Here is a 15,585-nt window from a genome sequence, read left to right as displayed (position 1 = left end):
GGTTGAAATAGATTCTAGTGGTAATCTATCACTTATAGGACTGTCTTCTCAAAGAAGCATCTTGGTCCTTTTGCTCATATTTATATACCCTGATTCCATCTAAGGATGCTATTTAACTTCATTGCACATTTTTTAAGATATTGAAAGAGACAGAGAGTTGAACACACCCTCTCTCAGGATGGGCTGGAGTAATAAGAACATAAGAACTAAGAGTGTTTGCTCGTGCTATTGGGGAGGAGTTAAACTAACATGGCAGGGGGATGGGAACCAATGCAGGGAGACAGAGGGAAACAAAAAGGAGACAAAAGCAAAAGACAGAAAGGAGATGAGTAAAAGTGGAGGGCAGAGAAACCCAAGGCAAAAAACAAAAAGGGCCACTGAATGTAAAGGAGCTACAGGAGGGGTCAAAACTAAAAATCATGGTTTAAAAACTAGTATTAAAACATTCTACCTAAATGCACGCATCATTCGAAATAAAGTAAATGAATTCACGGCACAAATCATTACAAATGGGTATGATTTGGTGGCCATTACAGAAACGTGGTTGCAGGGTGGCCAATACTGGGAATTAAACATGTAGGGGTATCTGACGATTCAGAAAGATAGACAAGAAGGGAAAGGAGGTGGGGTAGCTCTGTTAATAAAGGATGATATCAGGGCAGTTGTGAGAGACGATATTGGCTCTAATGAACAAAATGTTGAATCATTGTGGGTGGAGATTAGAGATAGTAAGGGGAAAAAGGTCACTGGTGGGTGTAGTTTATAGGCGCCCAAATAATAACTTCACAGTTGGGAAGGCAATAATCAAGGGAATAATGGAGGCGTGTGAAAAAGGAACAGCAGTAATCATGGGGGATTTTAACCTACATATCGAGTGGTCAAATCAAATCGCACGGGATAGCCTGAAGGAGGAATTCATAGAATGCATACGGGATTGTTTCTCAGAACAGTATGTTACAGAACCTACAAGGGAGCAAGCTATCTTAGATCTGGTCCTGTGTAATGAGGCAGGAATAATAAACAATCTCCTAGTAAAAGATCCTCTCGGAATGAGTGATCACAGTATGGTTGAATTTGTAATGCAGATTGAGGATGAGGAAGTAGTGTCTCAAACAAGTGTACTATGCTTAAACAAAAGGGACTACAGTGGGATGAGGGCAGAGTTGGCTAAAGTAGACTGGGAACACAGACTAAACGGTGGCACAATTGAGGAACAGTGGAGGACTTTTAAGGAGCTCTTTCATAGTGCTCAACAAAAATAAATTCCAGTGAAAAAGAAGGGCGGTAAGAGAAGGGATAACCAGCCGTGGATAACCAAGGAAATAAAGAAGAGTATCAAATTAAAAACCAATGAATATAAGGTGGCCAAGGTTAGGGGGAAAATAGAAGATTGGGAAAATTTTAAACGACAGCAAAGAATGACTAAGAAAGCAATAAAGAAAGGAAAGATAGATTACGAAGGTAAACTTGCGCAAAACATAAAAACGGATAGTAAAAGCTTTTACCGATATATAAAACGGAAGAGAGTGACTAAAGTAAATGTTGGTCCCTTAGAAGATGAGAAGGGGGATTTAATAATGGGAAATGTGGAAATGGCTGAGACCTTAAACAATTATTTTGCTTCGGTCTTCACAGTGGAAGACACAAAAACCATGCCAAAAATTGCTGGTCACAGGAATGTGGGAAGGGAGGACTTTGAGACAATCACTATCACTAGGTGGGGTAGTGCTGGACAGGCTAAGGGGACTCAAGGTAGACAAGTCCCCTGGTCCTGATGAAATGCATCCCAGGGTATTAAAAGAGATGGCGGAAGTTATAGCAGATGCATTTGTTATAATCTACCAAAAGTCTCTGGACTCTGGGGCGGTACCAGCGGATTGGAAAACAGCTAATGTAACGCCTCTGTTTAAAAAAGGGGGCAGGCAAAAGGCAGGTAACTATCAGCCGGTTAGTTTAACATCTGTAGTGGGGAAAATGCTTGAAACTATCATTAAGGAAGAAATAGCGGGACATCTAGATGGGAATAGTGCAATCAAACAGACGCAGCATGGATTCATGAAGGGGAAATCATGTTTAACTAATTTACTGGAATTCTTTGAGGATATAACGAGCATGGTGGATAGAGGTGTACCGATGTGTGCGGTGTATTTAGATTTTCAAAAGGCATTCGATAAGGTGCCACACAAAAGGTTACTGCAGAAGATAAGGGTACGCGGAGTATTAGCATGGATAGAGAATTGGCTGGCGAACAGAAAGCAGAGAGTCGGGATAAATGGGTCCTTTTCGGGTTGTAAATCAGTGGTTAGTGGTGTGCCACAGGGATCGGTGCTGGGACCACAACTGTTTACAATATACATAGATGACCTGGAAGAGGGGACAGAGTGTAGTATAACAAAATTTGCAGATGACACAAAGATTAGTGGGAAAGCGGGTTGTGTAGAGGACACAGAAAGGCTGCAAAGAGATTTAGATAGGTTAAGCGAATGGGCTAAGGTTTGGCAGATGGAATACAATGTCGGAAAGTGTGAGGTCATCCACCTTGGGAAAAAAAACAGTAAAAGGGAATATTATTTGAATGGGGAGAAATTACAACATGCTGCGGTGCAGAGGGACCTGGGGGTCCTTGTGCATGAATCCCAAAAAGTTAGTTTGCAGGTGCAGCAGGTAATCAGGAAGGCGAATGGAATGTTGGCCTTCATTGCAAGAGGGATGGAGTACAAAAGCAGGGAGGTCCTTCTGCAACTGTATTGGTGAGGCCGCACCTGGAGTACTGCGTGCAGTTTTGGTCACCTTACTTAACGAAGGATATACTAGCCTTGGTGGGGTTACAGAGACGATTCACGAGGCTGATTCCGGAGATGAGGGGGTTACCTTATGATGATAGATTGAGTAAACTGGGTCTTTACTCGTTGGAGTTCAGAAGGATGAGGGGGCATCTTATCGAAACATTTCAAATAATGAAAGGGATAGACAAGATCGAGGCAGGGAGGTTGTTTCCACTGGTCGGGGAGACTAGAACTAGGGGGCACAGCCTCAAAATACGGGGGAGCCAATTTAAAACCGAGTTGAGAAGGAATTTCTTCTCCCAGAGGGTTGTGAATCTGTGGAATTCTCTGCCCAAGGAAGCAGTTGAGGCTAGCTCATTGAATGTATTCAAATCACAGATAGATTGATTTTTAACCAATAAGGGAATTAAGGGTTACGGGGAGCGGGCGGGTAAGTGGAGCTGAGTGCACGGCCAGATCAGCCATGATCTTGTTGAATGGCGGAGCAGGCTCGAGGGGCTAGATGGCTTAATCCTGTTCCTAATTCTTATGTTCTTATGTTCTTATAAGAGCAGAAGTAGGCCATATGGCCCACCGAGACTGCACCACCATTCAATAAGATCATGGCTGAACTTCATCAACTCCAATTTCCTGCCCTAATCCCATATCCCTCAACTCCCCTAGTGCCCCAAAATTTATCTATATCAATCATCGACTGAGCATCCACAACCTTCTTGGGTAGAGAATTCCAAAGATTCACAACCCTCTGTGTGAAGAAATTTCTCCTCATCTAAGTCCTAAATGACTGATCCCTTATTCTGAGATTATTGCCCCTAGTTCTAGACTCTCCAGCCAGGGGAAACAACATCTCAGCATTTACCCTGTCAAGGCCTCTAAGAATGTTATACATTTCAATGAGATCACCTCTCACTCTTGGAAACTCCAGAGAATATAGGTCCTATCTGCTCAATCTCTCATCATAACAGCCCTCTCATCTCAGGAATCAGTCTAGTGAACCTTTGTTGCACCTCCTCTAAGGCAAGTATATCCTTCCTTTGGTAAGGATACCAATATTATACACAGCACTCCAAAGCCCTATATAATTGGAGCAAGCCGTCCTTACTCTCATACTCCAAATACCTTGCGATAAAGGCTCATACAATTTGCCTTCCTAATTGCTTGCTATACCTGCATATTCACTTTCATGTATAAGGACACCCATATACTTCTGGATACCAACATTTACTAGACTCTCGCCTTTTAAAAAAATATTCTGCGTTCCATTCTTCCTTCCAAAGTAGACAATTCACACTTCTCACATTATACTCCATCTGCCACCTTCTTGCCCAATCACATAATGGGTCAATATCTCTTTGCAGCCTCTTTGTGTCCTCCTCACAGCTTACTTTCCTGCCTAGCTTTATATCATCAGAAAACTTGGATATATTTCACTCGGTCCCCTCATCTTGATACGAATTGTAAATAGCTGAGGCCCAAGTACTGATCCATTAGCTACATCCTGCCATCCCGAGAATGACCCATTAATTCCTACTCTCTGTTTTCTGTCTGCTAACCAATCCTCAATCCATGCTAGTATATTACCCCCAATCCATGAGTCCTTCTGTAACAACCTCTTGTGTGGCACCATATCGAATGCCTTTTGAAAATCCAATTTTACTACATCCACTTGTTCTGCCTTATCTACCCTGTTAATTACACACTCAAAAAATTCTAATAGATTTGTCAAACATGATTTCCCTTTCATAAAACCATGTTGACTCTGCCTAATCATATTGTGATTTTCTACGGACTTGTTACCACGTCCTTACCAATCCCAATAGTCAGCCCATCAGCTCTTAGAATGTACCATGGGCTGCCTGAGATGAAGACAGGTATAGCTACAATCTGTTTAGTCTGCCCCAATTCAAAATTCGATGCCCAGCGAAGAGCATTATGCCAGCTTAGAAATAATTGAATTTAGAAAAAAGTCAAGAATTCAATTATATATATTGGCAGCATGACACGCTGAGCGATTGCACCAACACACAGTGCCACGGAGTCACTGAGTAGGGCAATGTGTTGAGTTCCTCATTTCGGTTGGCAGCCCCTTTATTCACTAATTGCAGCATTGTAAACATGTCAGTGTCTCTTTAAATTGAGAAAATAGCAATTTTAGGAATAGGCAAATGCCATTAATCTCAACTGCTCTGTCTCTTTTTGAGTGAATGAAGTTTTCTGTTATTGTCAATCGCTAAACATTTTTTAGCTCTAAACTTTGTATGTTAAAGTTACTTCTCCAATGTTTATACACAGGATTATTGAACACATTCATTATTGGGGAAGCAAACTCTTCACAGGGAAGATGCTTACATTGGTAGGCATCATCATGGATAGAGATCTAATCACCCTTGCATTAAATCTTACTCACAAAGTTCAATAGATACCTCGGGTGGAATTTACCACGATGGGTAGGAGGGGTCAGTGGGGGTGGGGATGGGGGGGTTAAATTGCTAAAAAAGGTGTGATCCGACCCAACCTGCTGCAAACGTGTCTACATCCGGTTTAATCATGGTGGGTTTGGGGGCAACCGAGCAACCTGCTCTGGAGTGACAGGTTGCTGATTAGAATATGTTAATGAGGCTGCTTTCCTCAGATTTTGACAGCTATTTGAATTTAACGGCTGTGGGCCAGGTTTCCCAGCGGAGAGATTATCTGCAACAACATTTTTCCATCCTTCTGTGCACGTGTACGGTCTGCCTCGCCCCTTTTTGTGCATGCGTGCCCCATCCCCTAATGCGCATGTGTGATGTCACCGAGGTCCGGCTGCGAATGCGCAGTATCCCACAGTTGCAGTTGCAGCATGGCCCACGCTGTACAGGGGATCGAAAGGGAGATCAGAGAGAGGGGAGGGAGGGGCTGGAGAGAGGGGAGAGAGAGAAAGGGGAGAAAGAGAGAGGGGAGAGAGAGAAAGGGGAGAAAGAGAGAGGGAGAGAAAGGGGGAGAGAGGGGAGAGAGAGAGAGAGAGGTGTCGGAGAGAGGGGGGAGAGAGGGAGAGGGGAGAGAATGGAGAGAGTGGTGTCAGAGAGAGGGGAAAGAGAGAGAGGAGAGAGAGGGGGGGAAAGAGAGGGGGAGAGAGATTGGGGGAAATAGAGAGGGAGAGAGAGGGAGGGGAGAGAGAGGGAGGGGAGAGAGAGGGAGGGGAGAGAGAAAGAAGAGAGAGAGAGAGAGAGAGAGGGGAGATGCAGAGAGAGGGGAGAGAAAGAGACAGTGGGCCGGAGAGAGAGAGAGAGAGAGAGATGCAGGGGGATCAGAGAGAGAGGGGACATCGGAGGGAGGGAGAGGGGTGAATCGGGGGTCAGGAATTCGGGGGGTGGGGGGGGTAAAGTGTACAGAGAGCACAGTGGGGATGGCAGAAGAATGTGATCCAGATCAAAAGGGATCACCTTATGATAGATTATGGAGAGTGTGATCCAGATGGCAAGACGGGACAAAATCCAGAAGTCACGACACGGTCACTATTTACTTCATACCCAATAAAGCTGTTAACAATTCGTGACACACACACAATGACCCCTCTATGGCAAGGGGAGGGGGGGTGAGAAGTTCAGGACCTTGTTGGGGGAGAAGAGCATGAATCCGTGGGGGAGCAACTTGGGAAGGGGATGAAGGTCAGGAACCTGGGGGAGTGGGGGCGCCGGGGGCGGGGGGGCACGGCTGCAGGGGCGCGGAACAACATCAGGAACTTGGGCGATGGCAGGTGATTAGGTCACAAACTTGTGCTGGGGGTAGGGAGTAGGTCAGCAACTTGAGCTGGGAGGGCAGGGGATTACATCAGGAACTTGGGCTGGGGGGGATTACTTGGCCAGGAACTCTGACCTGGTGGCGGGGGGTCAGGGGGGTGGATAGGAGTATGTCAGCAATTTGGGGTCGGGGATTAGGTCAGGAACTTGGGCTAGGGGGGATTAGGTCAGAAACTTGGATGAGGGGTGTGGGGCAGGAATTTGTTTGGGGTGGTGGAGAAGGTCTTAACCTGTGAGAGTGAGTGCTATTCTGTCCGTAGTCGGCAGTCAGAATGGCTTGAATTACAATTTGCAAAGTCGCTGATTACGGAGGCAGGACGGTTCTAATTATACATTCCAGAGAAGCTGCTGGGTGTGTTTTATCCTCCATAGGGACCAATCAGCAATCAGTCATGTGATCAAGGGGACCCAATCAGAGCTTTTAGGTGTTACAAATAAAAACGCCCGTTTCCCAGGGCTCAGGAAACCTGGCAGCTGAAGGGAGGCGGGAGCTACCGGATCCTGCAGGTAAGCGCTTTTCCAGTACTGAGTGTGGGCCAGGGAGAGTAGAAGAGCTACCTCGGCCCCTCAAGCAAACCTGACTTGATCTCTTCTCCCTGTTGCGATTTCTCATGCCCCCTGCAATCTCACCCTCCCTCTCTCCTGGTTGTCATTGCCCCCCCCCAATCTTCTCGATTGCTGGGGATTGTCCCCTTGTGCCACAAACTTTCCCACCCGGCACCCAGCCAGCCTTTCAAGATTGCCAGCAGTCGGGCAGTTTAATTTTTCAGGACCGCCCCCTTTCAGATATATAGGGAGCTAGCAAACCTGCCTGCCTCTCTCTTCCTACCTCCCCATAAATATTGAGGCCTTCGTCCATGAATAAAATAGATTCCTACTCACACAGTTCAATAGATACCCCTCATTATCTCTGTAACCTCCTGCAACCTTCCTGCCTTCCTCCAATTCTGGCCTCCTGTGCATCCTGACTTCCTTCACCCCACCATTTGTGTCTGTGCCTTCACCTGCCTGGGCCCCAAGATCTGGAATTCCATCCCTAAACCTCTTCAACTCGCTACCTCTCTCTCTCCTCCTTTATGATGCTCCGTAAAACCCATCACTTTGACCAAGCTTTTGGCCACCTGTTCTAATATTTCCTTACATGGTTCAGTGCCAAATTTGGCTTGCTAACGTTCCTGTGAAGCGCATAGGATGTTTTACTATGTGAAAGGAGCTTTTATAAAAGCAAGTTGTTGTTGTCATTCTAAATTACCTTGCGGAAAATGGAGCAACAGCGGCAGGGGAGGCATTGAGAAGGTTGTTTATAATGTTAATGAATGTTGTTGCTTGCTTCACGTCTATACTCTCCATATCGAAAATAGTATCCAGTTGGGACACCAGTGAAGCCACGTTAGTTCCATTCAACTCTTGGCTGGTTGTGGTCTCTGGTGCATTTTCTGAGATTAAAAAGAGAGTGGAATGATGAAGGAATTTTATAACATATCCCACAGCAGTTCCATTATCTAATAATATTTTCAATAGATCAAAGTAAAATTAGAAGTCCCCTTCACAAACTAATCACATAATAAATAAGTGTTACTGCTCCAAAAATATCACTTAAATGAAAATGGAGGTCAGAGCGGAGCAGGTCGGGAGCAGCGAAGCTCATAAAAGGGGTCCAGAAGGCGTGAGAAACAGCGGAGGTTGGAGCGGAGCAGGTTGGGAGCAGTGAGGCCCATGAAAGGGGCCCAGAAGGCGGGAGAAGCAGCGGATGTCGCAGCGGAGCAGGTTGGGAGCAGCGAGGCCCATAAAAGGGGCCCAGAAGGCGGGAGAAGCCAGCTGGAGCAGGTAAGCAAAGAAGCAAAAAGAAATCGAAGTGTGACGTTACAGTCAAGCGGGTAAGTGATTGGCTGGTGGATTGGTGAGTATTTAATCTTTTTCTTTTCTTATCAGTAAGAAACCTTTGGCGTTGTTACCAAATAGGTTAATTTAAGGGTTAAGTCATGGCAGGAGAGCCCAACCCGAGTCATGCTCCTCCTGTGCTATGTGGGAAGTCAGGGACGCTTCCAGTGTCCCTGACAAGTACATGTGCAGGAAGTGTATCCAGCTGCAACTCCTGACAGACCACATTGCAGTACTGGAGCTGCAGATGGATTCACTGTGGGGCATCCGCGATGCTGAGGATGTCATGAATAGCACATTTGTTGAGTTGGTCACACCGCAGGTAAAGGTTACACAGCCAGATAGGGAATGGGTGACCATCAGGCAGAGCAGTGGAAGGTAGTACAGGGGTCTCCTGCGGTCATCTCCCTCCAAAACAGATACACCACCTTGGGTACTGTTGGGGGAGATGGTTCATCAGGGGAAGGCAGCAGCAGCCAAGTCCATGGCACCATGGGTGGCTCTGCTGCACAGGAGGGCAGGAAAAAGAGTGAGATAGCTATAGTGATAGGGGATTCTATTGTAAGGGGAATAGATAGGCGATTCTGTGGCCGCAAACGAGACTCCAGGATCGTATGGTGCCTCCCTGGTGCAAGGGTCAAGGATGTCTCGGAGCAGCTGCAGTGCATTCTGGAGGGGGAGGGTGAACAGCCAGCTGTTGTGGTACATATAGGTACCAACGATATAGGTTAAAAAATGGGATGAGGTCCTACAAGCTGAACTTAGGGAGCTAGGATTTAAATTAAAAAGTAGGATCTCAAAGATAATAATCTCAGGATTGCTACCAGTGCCACGTGCTAGTCAGAGTAGGAAAAGCTCAAATGAATACTTGGCTTGAGGAATGGTCCAAGGGGGAGAGATTCAAATTCCTGGGACATTGGAACTGGTTCTGGGGGAGGTGGAACCAGTACAAACCGGATGGTCTGCACCTGGGCAGGACCAGAATCGATGTCCTAGGCGGAATGTTTGCTAGTGCTGTTGGGGAGGGTTTAAACTAAAATGGCAGAGAGATGGGAACCTATGCAGGGAGGCAGAGGGAAGTAAAAAGGGGGCAGAAGCGAAAGGTAGGAAGGAGAAAAGCAAGAGTGGAGGGCAGAGAAATCAAGGGCAAAAATCAAAAAGGGCCACATTACAACATAATTCTAAAAGGACAAAGAGTGCAAAAAAACAAGCCTGAAGGCTCTGAGTCTCAATGCGAGGAGCATTCATAATAAGGTGGATGAATTGACTGCGCAGATAGCTGTTAACGGATATGATATTATCGGGATTACGGAGACATGGCTCCAAGGTAACCAAGGCTGTGGACATCCAGGGGTATTCAATATTCAGGAAGGACAGACCGGAAGGAAAAAGAGGTGGGGTAGCATTACTGGTTAAAGAGGAGATTAACGCAATTGTAAGAAAGGACATTAGCGTGGATGATGTGGAATCTATATGGGTAGAGCTGTGAAACACCAAAGGGCAGAAAACGTGAGTGGGAGTTGTGTAGAGACCATCAAACAGTAGTACGGAGGTTGGGGATGGCATCAACAGGAAATTAGGGATGCATGCAATAAGGGTACGGCAGTTATTATGGGTGACTTTAATCTACATATTGATTGGGTTAACCAAACTGGTAGCAATACGGTGGAGGAGGATTTCCTGGAGTGTATAAGGGATGGTTTTTGAGACCAATATGTCGAGGAACCAACTAGAGAGCAGGCCATCCTAGACTGGGTCTTGTGTAATGAGAGAGGATTAATTAGGAATCTGGTTGTGCGGGGCCCCTTGGGGAAGAGTGACTATAATATGGTAGAATTCTTCATTAAGATGGAAAATGACACAGTTAATTCAGAGACTAAGGTCCTGAACTTAAAGAAAGAAACTTTGACGGTATGAGACGTGAATTGGCTGGAATAGACTGGAGAATGATACTTAAAGGGTTGACGGTGGATAGGCAATGGCAGACATTTAAATATCACATGGATGAACTACAACAATTGTACATCCCTGTGTGGCGTAAGAATAAAACGGGGAAGGTGGCTCAACCTTGGCTAACTAGGGAAATTAGGGATAGTGTTAAATCTAAGGAAGAGGCATATAAATTGGCCAGAAAAAACAGCAAACCTGAGGACTGGGAGACATTTAGAATTCAGCAGAGGAGGACTAAGGGTTTAATTAGAAGGGGAAAAATAGAGTATGAGAGTAAGCTTGCAGGGAACATAAAAACTGACTGCAAAAGCTTCTATAGATATGTGAAGAGAAAAATATTAGTGAAGACTAATGTAGGTCCCCTGCAGCCAGAATCAGGTGAATTCATAATGGGGAACAAAGAAATGGCAGACCAATTGAACAAATACTTTGCTTCTTCACTAAGGAAGACACGAATAACCTCCCGAAAATACTAGGGGACCGAGGGTCTAGCGAGAAGGAGGAACTGAGGGAAATCCTTATTAGTCAGGAAATGGTGTTAGGGAAATTGAAGGGACTGAAGGCCGATAAATCCCCAGGGCCTGATAGTCTGCATCCCAGAGTACTTAAGGAAATGGCCCTAGAAATAGTAGATGCATTGATGGTCATTTTCCAACATTCCATGGATTCTGGTTCAGTTCTTATGGATTGGAGGGTAGCTAATGTAACCCCACTTTTCAAAAAAGGAAGGAGAGAGAAAACAGGGAATGATAGACCGGTTGGCCTGACATCGGTGGTGGGGAAAATGTTGGAATCAATTATTAAAGATGTAATAGCAGCGCATTTGGAAAGCAGTGACAGGATCGGTCCAAGTCAGCATTGATTTATGAAAGGGAAATCCTGCTTGACAAATCTTCTAGAGTTTTTTGATGATGTAACTAGTAGAGTGGTTAAGGGAGAACCAGTGGATGTGGTTTATTTGGACTTTCAAAAGGCTTTTGATAAGGTCCCATACAAGAGATTAGTGTACAAAATTAAGGCACATGGTATTGGGGGTAATGTATTGACATGGATAGAGAACTGGTTGGCAGACAGGAAGCAAAGGGTGGGAATAAACGGGTCCTTTTCAGAATGGCAGGCAGTGACTAGTGGGGTGCCGCAGGGTTCAGTGCTGGGACCCCAGCTATTCACAATATACATCAATGATATGGATGAAGGAATTGAATGTAATATCTCCAAGTTTGCAGATGAAACTAAGCTGGGTGGCAGTGTGAGCTGCAAGGAGGATGCTAGGAGGATGCAGAGGGACTTGGACAGGTTAGGTGAATGGGCAAATGCAGAATAATGTGGATAAGTGTGAGGTTATCCACTTTGGTGGCAAAAACAGGAAGGCAGATTATTATCTGAATGGTGACAGATTAGTAAAAAGGGAGGTGCAACAAGACCTGGGTGTTATGGTACATCAGTCATTGAAGGTAGGCGTGCAGGTATAGCAGGCGGTGAAGAAAGCAAATGGCATGTTGGACTTCATAACGAGGGGATTTGAGTATAGGAGCAGGGAGGTCCTACTGCAGTTGTACAGGGCCTTGGTGAGACCACACCTTGAGTATTGTGTGCAGTTTTGATCTCCTAATTTGAGGAAGGACATTCTTGCTATTGAAGGAGTACAGCGAAGGTTCACCAGACTGATTCCCGGGATGGCAGGACTGACATATGAGGAAAGACTGGATTGACTAGGCTTATATTCACTGGAATTTAGAAGAATGAGAGGAGATTTCATCGAAACATCTAAAATTCTGACGGTTTTGGACAGGTTGGATGCAGGAAGAATATTCCTGATGTTGTGGAAGTCCAGAAGCAGGGTCACACTCCAAGGATAAGGGGTAAGCCATTTAGGACTGAGATGAGGAGAAACGTCTTCACTCAGAGAATTGTGAACCTGTGGAATTCTCTACCACAGAAAGTTGTTGAGGCCAGTTCGTTAGATATATTCAAAAGGGGGTTAGATGTGCCCCTTATGGCTAAAGGGATCAAAGGGTATGGAGAGAAAGCAGGAATGGGGTATTGAAGCCATGATCATATTAAATGGTGGTGCAGGCTCGAAAGGCCGAATGGCCTAATCCTGCATCTATTTTCTGTGTTTCTATGTTTCTATGAGTCAATGTTGAGGACTCCCAGAGCCACTGCTACCCACCTGTATACCACAGGGCCGCCATCTCTGATGGGTCTGTCCTGCCGGTGGGACAGGACATAGCCAGGGATGATGTTTCTATGTTTCTATGTTTCTATGTTTCTATGATGATGAAGGAGTCTGGGACATAGGCTGAAAGGTATGATTCTGTGAGTATGACTATGTCAGGCTGTTGCTTGACTAGACTGTGGGACAGCCCCTCCCAATTTTGGCACAAGTCCCCAAATGTTAGTGAGGAGGACTTTGCAGGGTCGACTGGGCTGGATGTGCCTTTGCCGTGTCCGTATCCGATGCCTAGGTCGATGTCGGGTGGTCAATGCGTTCTAGGGAACACACGACGCCTTTTCGTGTGTGATATTTTAAATGGCCCAAACAGCATTTAACGGTGCCAAAACTAATTAGAGGGAAATCCCACTTTCTCTAGTATCTCCGCATAACTGAAATCCCTCGCTCAAGTCCAGGAAGCTCATTCTCTGCCCGTTACCTCTAATTTTATGCTTATTATAGTTTTTGTCGTGGTTTAAATCGACTGAATGCCATTTCAGAGGGCAGTTAAGAGTCAACCACATCATTGTGGGACTGCACTAACATATAGGCCAGAACAGGTAAGGACAGAAGATTTTTTTCTCTATAGGAAATTAGTGAATCATTTGCGTTTTATGACAATCCGATAGCATTATGATCACCATTACTGTGAAGGGAATTTAACCTTGGACCAGGAATGAGGGATTTCAATTATGTGGAGAGACTAGACAAACTGGGATTCTTCTCCTTGGAGCAGAGAAGATTAACAGGAGATTTAATAGAGGTATTCAAAATTTAGAACGGATTTGCTAGAATAAATTAGGAGAAAATGCTTCTACTGGCAGGAGGGGCGGTAAATGGAGGTCATGGATTTAACGTCATTAGCAACAGCATTCAAAGGGAAGCTGAGGAGAAATTATTTTACACAGCAAGTTGTTATGGTCTAGAATGCACTGTCAGATAAAGTGGTGGAAGCTGATTGAATAGTAACTTCCAAAAGGGAATTGGTTGTATAGTTGAAAAGGAGAAATTTGCAGAGCTATGGGGAAAGAGCAGAGTGGGACTAATTGGAAAGCTCATTCAAATTGCCTGTACAGGCACAATGGGCTGAATAGCCTCCTTCTGTCCTGTACGATTCGACGACAAATCACATCAGCAGTTTCCTGTGGTTCCTAACTACTCAATTTCAGTATCAGCTTTCTTATACTCTGAATATTTTCAGAGCGCAATTTCAGTACCTTTTGTGTTCTGTGGAGAAGATGTGATGTTAACAGTCGTGCTGTTTTCTGTAAGGAAAGTACAAGATTTCGATCAGACAATCAACAGCCACAACCTGTCTGCAACATTACTTTGTAAAGTGTTCACAGATTATGGCACAGATGAAGGATTTAAGGAATATATTGTAAAATGTTAAATTTTTTATGAGTTTAATATATTCAGATTATTCTCTCCAACAGTTTCTGTAACCAAGTTACAGCCAGGAATAAAAACAATGTCTATTCCCAGTCAAATTTAGACTTTTGTGTTTAAAGCCCATTTTGAATTTAAATCATTCCAAACAGAACCAAATTCATAAGATTTAATATTAATTCTATGTCTTTGATCTTAACCCCCATTAAAATTGCGCCACTGATGATGTTCTGTGGAACGGCTGTTTACCCTGAGTTTCTTCCACACATCTACAACCTATGCACTCACTGTGATGCACCGATTCCACCTCTGGTGTCAATATATCCATTTGCAGGCAATCGACAGCTTCTTTTTGTGTTATTAAGAAGTATTTTGATGTTTTTTAGAGATTCCAGCAACAGTGACATGATAATTGGATCTGACCAGTTTTCCTGTACATCATTGTGCACCTTAATGGAGATGCAGATGGCCAATAATCAGAGGGGGCAGAATTTGTCAATCATTCTGCATGGTGAGATGGAGCACAAGTACATTCATACAGTCTCGTAAACAACAATCAAACTTTGTCCATTAATGTACGGCTGTCATTTTCAAAATTTAAAATTCTCAAATACCCATTTGCAATTACCTGTCACAAGAGATGTGGGAATTATGGTAAAGGTATTCTCTGCAAAAAGATTGCTAATGGTTAGGATGGACATATTAAATTTTGAAAATGACAGGAGATAATCTGGCCTTTTAAAGAACCCAGCCAATGTTAGTGGCTAAGAAAATCGGCTGAGGTGTATAACAGGTAGCCAATCCACTACTGCAAGCTCCTCACCTGCACTGAATTTGCAAATGACCCCCAATTGTATTATGGGACTAATGTCCCAGGCCTATGGTTCACAGCAGCATCAAGGTTGAGATAAAAGGCTGCAATCACACTCTACGTCTATGAGATGCATCCAACTTCAACTTTCACTATTGATTCAACTGAGATTGGAATTACTGGGTCATCATTCCAGCAATTCTCTCTGGTTTTCAACAACTAACTTATATCACCACATTCTCAGAAAGTGCATTACCAGTATCTGTCTTGTTTGGTGGAGAAGATGTCATTGAGTGAAATTAACATATTTAATAGAAGCAACAATCAGTTACACTTTAATATTGCATGTGTATATACATGCGTTGTATATGATTAATATTTCACCTTAAGTTAGTTTTTGATTTAATAATATAAAACTGTAAATCGATTGTATTGCCCTGAAACTCAGATGATTGAATCCCAGTCTCCCAATCCAACACTTTTAGCGTTATGATGTGTGTAGTAATTCAGCAATGGGAAAATGAGTGCGGTTGGTACTTTATTAGGATGAGATCAAATGGGCTGAAGGTCCTTCTCAATTCAAACCTCCTTAGAGCAGAGAAGATTAAGAGGAGATTTAATAGAGGTGTTCAAAATTCTGAATGTTTTTTCTAGAGTAAGTAAGAGAAAATACTTCTATTGCAGGAGGGGCGGTAACTTGAGGTCATGAATTTAAGGTAATTAGCAACAGCACTCGAGGGGAGCTGAGGAGGAATTATTTTCACGCAGTGAGTT

The 15,585-nt window shown here is 44.3% G+C and overlaps 1 protein-coding gene across 24 annotated transcripts in view; it reads right to left on the bottom strand.

The window, feature by feature from the left end:
* LOC139276239 (adhesion G-protein coupled receptor G2-like) overlaps positions 1–15,585 on the bottom strand; it is a 281,046-nt gene that overhangs the window by 70,021 nt on the left and 195,440 nt on the right. For all 24 annotated transcript variants that reach the window (XM_070893921.1, XM_070893925.1, XM_070893932.1 and 21 more), the window contains 2 exons: positions 13,829–13,876; positions 7,818–8,001 (listed from right to left, as the gene is read on the bottom strand). In XM_070893921.1, coding sequence (XP_070750022.1) covers positions 7,818–8,001; positions 13,829–13,876 — 232 coding nt within the window. The remainder of the gene's footprint in view (positions 1–7,817; positions 8,002–13,828; positions 13,877–15,585) is intronic.

The sequence above is a fragment of the Pristiophorus japonicus genome, chromosome 11 (genome assembly GCF_044704955.1).
Source record: "Pristiophorus japonicus isolate sPriJap1 chromosome 11, sPriJap1.hap1, whole genome shotgun sequence".
Lineage (NCBI taxonomy): Eukaryota > Metazoa > Chordata > Chondrichthyes > Pristiophoridae > Pristiophorus > Pristiophorus japonicus.
Note: the sequence above shows the minus strand (reverse complement) of the source record. Positions and strands in the feature narration are given on the sequence as shown.